Source organism: Diabrotica virgifera, chromosome 8 (genome assembly GCF_917563875.1).
Source record: "Diabrotica virgifera virgifera chromosome 8, PGI_DIABVI_V3a".
NCBI lineage: Eukaryota > Metazoa > Arthropoda > Insecta > Coleoptera > Chrysomelidae > Diabrotica > Diabrotica virgifera.
In genome coordinates, this window is record NC_065450.1 from 216,261,925 (window position 1) to 216,274,286 (window position 12,362).

Sequence of the window (12,362 nt, forward strand, 5' to 3'; positions counted from 1 at the left end):
CGTGCAGTCCCGAATTGCAACGAACGAAATGGCATAGATGCCCTAGCGGCAACTGCTAGCAAAAGACTAAGTTTTCACTCTAATGGCATACAACATATCCCACCAGAATGAAAACAATGGGAACCTTCTCTGGTTACACCTCCGAGGCTTCTACAATTTGCAAGCCATACGGATGCTGAGACTAAGGAAGATGAGGGAATTCTACAATTTACAATTCACGTCACATCTGCTCAGCGCGGTAAAGTTCCAACGAGACAGCGCGGTCTCGTTGGAACTTTACCGCGCTGAGCAGATGTGACGTGAATTGTAAATTGTAGAATTCCCTCATCTTCCTTAGTCTCAGCATCCGTATGGCTTGCAAATTGTAGAAGCCTCGGAGGTGTAACCAGAGAAGGTTCCCATTGTTTTCATTCTGGTGGGATATGTTGTATGCCATTAGAGTGAAAACTTAGTCTTTTGCTAGCAGTTGCCGCTAGGGCATCTATGCCATTTCGTTCGTTGCAATTCGGGACTGCACGCTGGGGTTTGTTTTGGTTGGATCAGGGAGAGCAGCATATGTGCCTCCTGATGAGAGACTAATAAGTTTCGAAACCGGTAGAGGTGCTTGCAGCACTCTCTGATTGGACTGGAATATGGTTCGGCTGTATTTTCGTTTTGCAACGAAATTGAAAATGGTTATTCATTTTTAATTGTTAATATATTTATTATTACAAATTTTTGAAGTTATACTTCTTTACCGGCGATAGAGGGTGAATTTTTATATGGTAAAACCTAGCGACCGGGCGCATGCGCATTATAACTTTGTTCTGATTGGATGTTCAAATGACATGTCAAAAATTATTCAATATGGCGGCTGTGGCACAGCTGTAGTAAGATTATTTATGGTTGTTGCGTTTTAAAATTTGTGTGAAAAGAAACAACAAACAAAAGTTAGTTAATAGTTATACTGCCTTTTTAAATAGTTTTCATATACCTATATTTTTGGACTTTTGGACTATTTTGGACAAGGAAAACTCATTCTAATTTGGTAAGTAGTTTTTATTATAATCATATTGTAATTATACATTTGGATTAGGTTGAAATACATACATTTATTTTCTCAAGAATGCGGATTTTAGAGAGAAATCCCAAATTAGGTTCGATTTTTATTTTTAAATTATGATTTTTTGGCGTAGATTTATTTATCTAGTAGGTATGTAATGCTTTGATTTACATACTTAATTTGATTACCAACAAAAGTTCTACCAATCTTCATCTAATATATTGTTTTCTTACTGTTTTGTTATATTTTCTTCCACAAAATTTAAACTACATAATTTAATTTTCAAAACAACTGTCAAACAGTAAAACGTTCAGTTACCGTATTTTTCCACATGATAAATAATGTGGGATTGGACGAGTTAGTCTACGCTTCGATTACGAATCAAAGCGCCACGAAATTCACGGGTTCAATTCCCGATGCAAGTTTTATTTTTTTATTTTTTTATGCATGTTATGATTGTAAGTATATTTGTTATATAATTTTTTTTTCAGAAAATGCGTATTTAAAATTTTTGCCAACAATTATTATCGTTCAGAAATCATTTTTTCTTTGTGGCATTTTTCAATGTGTTTGTGTGCGTTTTATTCTTTTATTTTTTTAAATTTTTGGTATTGTCTTAAAAATCACATAATATGTAGTAGAAGTATAACTTCTTACGTGCGTACAAAGTACACACACATTCTTTTTTTAAAAATTACGCTGATCCAAATATTTTCAGAAAGTTGGATAAGTTACGAAATATGTGTTATTTTATATAGTAAGTACTGCAATTCATTACAACAAACTCATCATCTTATTACCACCAACTTCTGCTTTAAATGAACGGGATTTCTCTTGTCTCAAAAGAATCAAAACATATTGTCGAAACACCACGAAACAAGAGAGAATGTCAAGTAAACCAAACAAAAAAATCTCCTATGATGATTTAAGCCTTTTAATTAGATGGTACACCTATATGAGGAGACAAAAAGACCTTGCCGACCCTGTCTCTAAGGCCACGAGCCGCCACTGTCTTCAGGAAAGGTATCTTCAGGAAATTAAGGAACAATGTTGTTCTGAAGCTATTTTCTTGTGGCATTTTTACAATTTTAACTATTTTTGATGGGAAATAAGCCACAATATTATTAAAAAATGATTTTTATTAACATTTCGACGCCCAAATCGGGTGCCGTTGTCAAAATACAAAATACTATTAACATAAACAAAAATGTTTTGCTTAGTAAAAAAATTCTTCTAATAATTTATTTAATTTGACTCATTTATATCGGCAATTCAGATACATAATATGATACATTTTAAAGTAGAAGACTTTAAAATGATATTGCCAATATTTATGAGTTGCGTTCCTGGGACGACTTTACTGAAAGATAGTTCATTCGATTACATGAAATCAACCCAACTCAAGAATATCCGTCACAAAAAATCATAGCATGTGATCTGTCTTTAAAAAGACAACCACATGCAACGGTGACATTAAAATTCTCGCGTTAGAGATCTCATAGTAAATCACGAGGGAAAACCAGGAAAAACCTCGTGATACTATCCCGACATCGTAAGTATTTTGTCTTACATTTAATTTACTCTCAAAATTAATACCAAATTCTGACTTTACTATAATTTTGTTTAAATTATAAATAATATCAATAATACATGGATATATAAGTAATACTAAAATATAAAATGTACTAACTTGACTATTGACTTACTAATTGTGGTATTTTCTTTCTATTGACTTCCTCTTTCAGTATGGGTATCCACATCCTACTGCATTCCACCGAGGAATTTGCGACACAATTGGTTTCGTTTAGCATAATTAGAGCCGCTTCTTTGATTTTCCTCTTTTTACTATCTGTTTCTTTCAGGACTATACTTGAATCTCTCCACTGAACTCTATGTTCATTATCCCATGCGTGTTGACATATTTGAGATCTATCAAATTCTCTATTTTTAATATAAGATTGATGTTCACTTATTCTAACGTTTAATGGTCTTGATGTTTCACCTATATAAAACTGTTCGCATTCACAAGGTATTTTATAAATACAATTCTTTGTCCTTTCTTGTTCATTGTTAGGTTTAGTTTTAGATATACTCTTACGATTTACTCTTACAAAAACTCATTAAAATCGGATTTCCTGACTATTTAGTGAATTGGTTGGAAAGTTACCTACAATGCAGGATTCAGTATGTGAAAATAAAAAAATTTACTTCGATTCCTATAAACGCAAGTTCTGGCGTCCCACAGGGATCACATTTGGGACCCTTACTATTTAATATTTTCATTAACGATGTAGCTTCATGTTTTAAATATTGTAAGCTTTTATTATTTGCCGTTGACCTGAAATTATTTATGGAAATTTCTGAATTATCTGACTGTTTCAAGTTACAAGATGATTTAAATTGCTTTATTAATTGGGCTACCAATATTGCCATGTCTTTAAATCCACGCAAATGTTTTACAATAACTTTCTCAAGATCAACAAATCCTGTAAATTTTGTTTATAATATTAATTCTGTTCCTTTAGAGAAAATTAGGGAAATCAAGGATCTAGGAGTAATGTTTGACAGTTCTTTGACATTTGTCTCACACTTAAGATCTATTACTAGTAGAGCTTTGAAAACTTTAGGATTTATAACTAGAAACTCTAGAGAATTTTCTGTTTCTACATTCAGGACTTTGTATTTATCTTTAGCACGCAGCATCCTATTGTATGTTTCACCAGTGTGGTCACCTCATTATCGATCACATATTTTATCTTTGGAAGCAGTCCAGAATAGGTTTTTGAAAACTTGTCGGTGGAGATTACATATGCCTCAATTTTCTTCTTATCAGAGAATAAATAATCATTTAAAGTTGTTGTCTATTGAAAAAACTTTAATTATTAATGATCTTTTATTTCTTCATAAAATCTTGGAGGGTAATATAACTTGCCCAGATTTGTTGGAGCTAATCAACTTTAAATTAAACACTGTAAATATTAGAGATAAACCATTATTCTCAATTAGTTTTCATTATACCAACTACGGATATAATAGTCCTATACCTAGATTTCATAGACTGGGTAATGAAATTAATAAAACTACAGATCTGCTGGGAGTTAGTCAAACCAGGTTTAAGAACCAACTGAGGAAGTATTTAATGTAATATGTTGTGATATATTTATTTGTTAGGAACCAACTGAGGGAGTATTTGTGTAATTTATGTAATTTTTATATTTTATATATTTTAAGTATTTTATGTAGGTAATATGTTATTATGATATATTTACTTGTTAGTAGGTTAGTGTTAAAAATGTTTTTATATCTTTATATTGTAAAAAGGAGATTTTCCGTTAAATAAATAAATAAATAAATAGATAAAAATCATTTTTTAATAATATTGTGGCTTATTTCCCATTAAAAATAGTTAAGATTAAGGAACAAGTTATACATTATAATGATATTACAAAATAATTATAATTTTCAATGTATTTATTTATATGTTATAATATATTATATATTATGATTTATGATGCAGAAATATTTATTTTTAAAAATGACTGAAGTAGAAAAATCTTGTAGTCCGGCTCTGTCTTAAAGTTTATCCAAATGATACACTTGGAGTTACATGAAAGGAACATATTATAGAAATTCCAATGTACCAGAGAGAAATAGAAAATAGTTAATTGACAGTTGAATGTACAAAGAACGAATATCCAATAGCAAATCAGACTATTCGACCAATCACAACAAACCACGATTTAACTTTGACACTGACATTTGTAAGTAATGTCGTGTATGTATATGTAGCTATAATATAAAGTTTGCATGTGTATTATGACGGTATTATATAGGTAATTATTTCGCTATACTCTTTACAACATATTATCAAACCAAAAATGTTGAGCAGTTTTGATAATTTAAACAGAAACTTTTGGTTAAAAACTACACCATATTTAGTCATTTTAACACTCGAGTTGTTATTAGATGGTAAGTTATAACCTGAAATTTAATAGGATTAAAGGATAAAAATATTTGTTTTACAGTTTCAGATTGTATGACACAAGCTGAAATAAATAGGCATTTAGAGTTAGGGAAACAATATTTAGCTAGCGGTCAGTTAGGAGATGCCTTGAGCCAATATCATCTGGCAGTTGGTAAGCTAATCATTTATTTGTCTTTGGTTTAATAACATTTGATCTCTTATATTGATCTTGGGTCTAGTATTTAATATCATTTGATCTGATGATTTTTGTACATATAGTGGACACTATACAGTGTCTATATTGTACACTTCGCAGAAGAAATACAAAGAAGGACTAACCAGCAGACTAAACAAAGAGCCAGAAACATTGGGCCTGGAAGATAAGTGGGAAAGTATAAGAGAAGCAGGTTTAAAGAAGAGTAAAGAAACCTTAATGAAAGCTAATAGAAAACACAAAACATAAGAATGGTATGATGAGGAATGCCAAAAAATAGCAGTTGCAATTAGAAGAAGAAGAATAAAAATTTAGCAAACAATAGTAGCAGACAAGAATACAGAGAATCGAGGAGTGATGAAGAGAACATGCAAAAACAAAAAAAGAAAATACAATGTGAAAACAAACAAAGAGATAGAAGAAAAATTCCAAAAAAACAGGAAATAGGATCATTTTAACAGGAAACAAGAAAAATGAAAAGAGGATATAAAAATAACCCATACATGAAAAATGATGAAGAAATATTAATAAATGAACCATGGGAAATAACGAGAAATTGTCACACTTATTTTACACAACTGCTAAACAAAAATGAAGAAGAATGGAAAGCAATACATGAAATTGAAGATAGTCATAAAAAAAGCAGGTGGGAAAAGGCTACATAAAAAGATACATAAGCCGAAAAAACATATGGGAAACAGAAAAATGCCAAAAGAGTTGGGCTATAGCAAGGATTATCCCCCACCCCATACAAAAAAGGATACAAAATGAGATGTGAAAATTATAGAGGTACCTATCACATTGCTGGAAGAAGTTTACAAAATCTTGTCACCTACCAAGTAAAATTGTCAGGATGGTAAAAATGTACTAGACAAGAGACCCACTATCAACTAGTCTTTTTAATCTGATACTGGAAGGAATAATCAGAAAAAGTAAAATAAATATACATACAGGAAATTAGTTTTGAAAATGACTATCAATGTATAGCATTTACAGTCGATCTAACACTATTAACCATAAGTAAGAAAGAACTAAAAAAATTAATGAAAAATATAATGAAAGAGGCAAAAATATTTAATAAATAAAGAAAAGACAAAATACATGATAATGGGATAATCAGATAAACAAAAAGAAGATAATTTCACATTGGAGATATAAGGAGAAAATACATACAAGTTCTAAAAGAGTTTGAAAATTTAGTTACCTCAGTGTAAAATTAGATGAAAAGGAACATGGGGAGGGGGCGATAAAGGCAAGAATAGCAAAAGAAAACAAAGGGTAGAGCATTTCAATCATCAATGAAATCCAATCATGTCTCAAGAAAAACAAAAATACAAATCTACACAACAGTTATCAGGCCTACAGCTATATATGCATGCAAAACATGGGTGCATAAAGAATCAGAATTATACCTTTTAGAAATATGGTTAGAGGAAATAATAATATTCTTATTATGATGGGTAAAATTGAAGGACGCAGAGGAATTGGTAGAAAGCAGGCCTCTTGGTTGAAGAATATCAGGGAGTGGACAGGAATAAAGAAAGCAGAACAACTATTTAGAATAGCTTGAGACAGAGACAGTTTCGCCATGTTAATCGCCAACGTCAAGGGGACTTAATAGGGCATGTTAAGAAGAAGGAAGGGGAAAATACAAACAGAAATATATGGAGGTGTGAAAATGATAGTCAATGGGGAAGAAATAATAAAGAACTTGAGGGACTATGCAACAAACCAAAAATGATGAGAGCAATCAAATCACAGAGAATATGATATTTAATACACACTAAAAGAAATATTATCAAAAATTGTACTATCATGAAAGCCAATAAAAAAGAAGAAAAGGTAGACCAAGAAAGAGATGAAGGACTGCATGTATGACGATGTACAAAAAAGTAATATTGAGAATGGGAAAGAAAAATCATTGGAGAGAAAACAATGGAAGTGGTTAAGAAATGTATGTAACGAATATAATAAAGCCAGTTGCACCAACAAATAAACGATTGCTTTTTTGATTTGGATTGCCCATTTATTTTAAAATATAATTGTCAATTAAACACAGAAATTTTAACAACTCTCCCAAAAAAATATTAAATTTTTTACCATCAAATATAATAACACAATACTATTTTTTGGGAGAATCGTTAAAATTTCAGTTTTTAATTTGACAGTTTTTTGACAATTATAATTTAAAATAAACGGGCAATCCAAATCAATTGTTTATTTGTTGGTGCAACTAGACATAAGTGCATTTTATGTAAATAGTAATATTGTAAAGGCCTAGGCGTTCAAAACCTGTTGAACTTTATGAATAAATAAATATAACATTGTACAGTTGAGTCCACGAGTCTTTACCCGTGCGTCATTAATACCTGTCGAGATAAAACACATATTTGATAACTCAAATTTTAACCCGTAATAGGAGCAGTAGCTACTTACTGTCACTTGCTGTTGTGTTTAGTAAATTTCAATTTCTGACTTATCATCGACTTAATTAGTATGCTTTAAATGATGACGCACAGGTAAAGACTCGTGGACTCAACTGTACTTATTAATTGAGCTTAAGAAATTGACAAATTGGTAATTTTTAGAGGGAGATCCCAACAATTATCTAACTTACTTCAAAAGAGGTACTGTGTACCTAGCTTTAGGCAAAGCAAAGAATGCCCTCAGTGATTTAGATAGAGTGTTAGAATTAAAACCGGATTTCACTGCAGCTAGAATTAGCAGAGGAAATGTTCACCTCAAGCAAGCCAACTATGATTTAGCACAATTGGATTATTATAATGTGGTAAGTGTTTTCAATAATTATTTTGCAGTGTTGTTTTTGTCATTACTATAAACTGGTACCAACTCTCTCCTATGGAGCTACAGCCCAAATCGGTCCCTGGCCTTCCTCAGCATCTGCCTCCAAGCTCATCTGTAGGCAGATCTCTCTCTCTTTCCCTCTCTCTCTCTCTCTATCTCTCTTTCTCTCTCTATCTCTCTCTTTCTCTCTCTCTCTTTCTGTCTCTCTCTCCCTCCTTCTCTCTCTCTCACTTTCTCTTCATTTGCTTTCCTGCATCCAAAATTGAAGTGAAGCCCCCTACGTGACTCATCACTTGTTTCTATTCTTTGCTTCATGTAACCAATTTAATCCAGGAATTTTTTGAGTCACCATTGCACTTTGTTTGTGGCCCTTATTGATTCGTTTTTCCTAGATATTATCTCCATTGATGATCCCATTGTAAATGAATACAAACAATCATATATTTTTGATATCATGTCATTGTTTTTATTAATATACAGGGTGTAACAAAAATACAGGTCATAAATTAAATAAAATATTCTGGAAACAAAAATAGTTCGAATGAACCTAACTTACCTTAATACTAATATGCACATAAAAAAAGTTACAGCCCTTTGAAGTTACAAAATGAAAATCGATTTTTTCAAATATATCGAAAACTATTAAAGATTTTTTTAATGAAAATGTACGTGTGGCAATCTTATGGCAGGAACATCTTAAAGAAAAATTATAGTGATATCTGTGCACCCCATAAAAATTTTATGGGGGTTTTGTTCCCTTAAACCCCCCCAAACTTTTGTGTACGTTCCAATTAAATTATTATTGTGGTACCATTAGTTAAATTCAATATTTTTAAAACTTTTTTGGGGTGTTAGTATTTTTTCGATCAGGCAGTTTTTATCGAGTTGCGGCTTCTTTTTTAATATGTTTACATAAAAATTTTATGGGGGTTTTGTTCTTTTAAACCCCCCAAATGTTTGTGTACGTTCCAATTATACTATTACTGCGATACCATTAGTTAAACACAGTGTTTTTAAAACTTTTTTGCCTCTTTGTATTTTTACGATAAGGCACCTTTTATCGAGATATGGCTTCTTTTTTAATATGGTTCAAAATATACCTAAAAATGTAAATCATAAATGGGCCATGTTAAACAAAAAGCAACCAACCCTCAATTTGTAAATTAAGAGAAAATTAACTTTTTATGTTTTTCTAAATATTTAATTTTCCGTCGTATTTTTTTAAACGATAACTTCACTAATCAATAGTTTAATTTTAGAGCAATTTTATCATAGTAGTATCAAAATTATCCTAATAAATTTTTACAAAAAAATAGCCATATTGAGGGTTGGTTTCTTTTTGCTGTTGGAAATATATCTAATAAAATGCAATCTGCAAAATCCAACCAACCCACAAAATCCATGAATAAAACCGAATAATTTCAGTCAACTCATTAATACCATACAGTAGAATTTCTACTATTAAACATAATATCAATACAAATAAAAAATATGCGATAATCAGTCAAAACAACAAACCATAATATTAAAAAGGTAAGATAAGCCTTAATCCTAAAACTTACCATTTTCTGCAATTTCGCGAGCCGCTTTAATTATTTTAACAGTTCTTGATCTAAACATATTCTTCGCATTAAAGATTCAAAGATTTCTTCATAATATAATAGATATAACACAACAAATATTTTAATATTTAAGCACGAACTAATATTGGTCAGTACCTACACGTAAAAACAAAAAGATGCAACGTTCCAGGAACCGTAATCGGCATAACAATATCAACCCACTTGGCTGGTACTTTTCGACAGTGCAATGTAATAATATGTTCAGTCCAGTGATACACACAAACAATCCAAGTGGGTTGGTTGTCTTATGCGAAATCTTAAGTGAACTATTATTAAACAGAAATAATTTGGAGTAGTATTTTTCATGGTTTAATATTTAGAATGGCTTGGTTGCTTTTTACACAATGTAGAATACACATTTTTAAATAGATATGTGACATTATCTTGTTTTCCTCAAAAATGTGGGTTGGTTGCTTTTTGCATAACAAGGCCCAAATAAATTTTCATATTATTACTAAGTCTCCATAATCGTACTTAACCATATACAAATATGTGGTGGATTTGACAAATATTCAAAATATATCGATAAAAACTCGACTTTTCGAAAAAGTACCAAGAGGCAAAAAAGTTTTTAAAACATTGTGTTTAACTAACGGTACTACAATAATAATTAAATTGGAACGTACACAAAAGTTTGGGGGGTTTAAATGAACATACCCCCCATAAAACTTTTATGGGGTGTCTAAAATTCACTATATTTTTTTCTTAAGATACTACTGTCATAAGAATGCAACATGTCCATTTTCAATAAAATATCTCAAATAGTTTTCGATATATTGGAAAAAATCGATTTTCATTTTGTAACTTCACAGGGCTGTAACTTTTTTTATGTGCACGTTTGTACTAAGGTAAGTTAGGTTCAATCGAACTATTTTTGGTCCCAGAATATGTGATTAAATTTATGACCTGTATTTTTGTTACACCCTGTATTGTGCATTGTTTTCCTTTGGAATTTGTTTATTATCTAATAACATTTAAAATTATTACTTAAGTACTCCCTTGAACTTGAATTGAAAATAAGCTTTTTCAAAAAGGGCATCTAATATAAATATACTAGATATTGACTATTTGATAAAAAATAACAATGATCAGAACCAAAAAAAGTATTTTAAATCAGATTGAAAAATAATTAGTTTCCGTTTGTATTTAATGAATAACCTTGCAATTATTTTACCTGAAATGTTTATAAAAACATTTTTAAGCTTTATTTACCTTGAACTAATATTACTAATAACTTTGTTTTAGATATTTTACAGACTTAAAATAAATAACACGGACAGTTAGTTCATAGATGCATTTACTATATTTAAGTAATTTTTTTCCAAAATTTAAATAGGAAAAATTATTTTTTTAAAATCAGGTAAAAGATGGTACTTAATTACATAATTATGTACTTATCGATTGTTAATTTATATAATAATACAATTATGTAATTATTACTTAATGTTTATGGCTATTACTTAAATTAACAATAAATTTTAACATTAAAAATAAAGCAACACTAAAAAACTGTTTGTAATACCACGCTATATAAAGGGTCTTGCAATAGTGCTTTTACATTGTTGTGATTACATTCTTCTTTGTCCAATTTTTGTTTTTTTTAAATTTATTTGTTGATATATGTCTGTTCTGAGTTACGCCTTTTTTCCTATATCTTTCCTCTATAAGATTCAAGATCTCTTCAGTCATCCAAACTTTCTTTCTTCTGATTCTCCTTTGCATATTAGTTATATGCTTTCAACAATTGTGTTTTTTGATGTATGTATGTCCAAACCACTGCTGTATCCTGTTTTACTGTAGAATTATTTATATTCTGTAGCCTTCTGTTGTGATTGTAGTGACTATTGTCTACTGTAGAAATATCAGGTCTGGTTTTATCATTTCTAGGTCGAATTTTCTGGGTTATGGTTTGAATTTACATCTTCACCAAGATAAGATAATATTTTTTTTCATTTTAATTGTGGCTTATTTCCCATATAAATAATTAATCATAAAAATGCCACAAGGAAATAGCTTCAGAACAACATTAAAAAACTTAATAGTGTCTTTGAAACATTATTTGTTGATCAGTATAATGTCTATTTGATTTCTAAACATTTTTTTCGTCATGTCAGTACTGGAAACCCATGTATAGATGCGTCGGGTGGAAATTTAAAATTATTCAAAACAACTATATGTATATAGTCTATGTATACAACTATATATAGTCCCATTTTTCTTGACAAAAGAACCAACAATGTCTTCCCTTTCAGCATTACCTAGTTTGGCGTTAAAATCTCTCATTATTATGGTAATTCCGAGGTTTTTAAAGTAGTCAGTATTTATCTGTTTAAAAAATTTAAAATATAATAAAACTCTGAAGTCTGCCAGCTGTTTTTTAACTAGCTTGTCAGCATTAGCCTCTTATCTAGATTATACATACTGCATGTATAAATGTATTAAATTAACGGCAAATAAGCATATGTTTACGTCTTATCAAGCAATTATGCAATTTAAAATGAAAATTTCATACATTGTTATGTTATCACTGGAAAATTGTTGTCAGCATCATATATTTAATAATTTTTGATGAGGAACATTTAACTGTTTTATCTGTGCTTATGATTGCTAATTTACCTTTAATAACTATAGAGTAAACAAAAGCAAATACAGGGTGTCCCGAAAAGATTGGTCATAAATTATACCGCACATTATGGGGTCAAAAATAGTTCGATT

At 30.4% G+C, this 12,362-nt stretch overlaps 1 protein-coding gene across 1 annotated transcript in view; it reads left to right on the forward strand.

The window, feature by feature from the left end:
* Window positions 1–4,793: 4,793 nt before the first annotated feature.
* The window catches only part of LOC114327567 (dnaJ homolog subfamily C member 3), a 33,607-nt gene continuing 26,038 nt past the window's right edge, over window positions 4,794–12,362 (forward strand). The window contains exons 1-3 of the mRNA XM_028276242.2: window positions 4,794–5,011; window positions 5,068–5,178; window positions 7,809–8,008. Of these exons, the coding sequence (XP_028132043.2) occupies window positions 4,921–5,011; window positions 5,068–5,178; window positions 7,809–8,008 (402 nt within the window). The 5' untranslated portion in view covers window positions 4,794–4,920. The remainder of the gene's footprint in view (window positions 5,012–5,067; window positions 5,179–7,808; window positions 8,009–12,362) is intronic.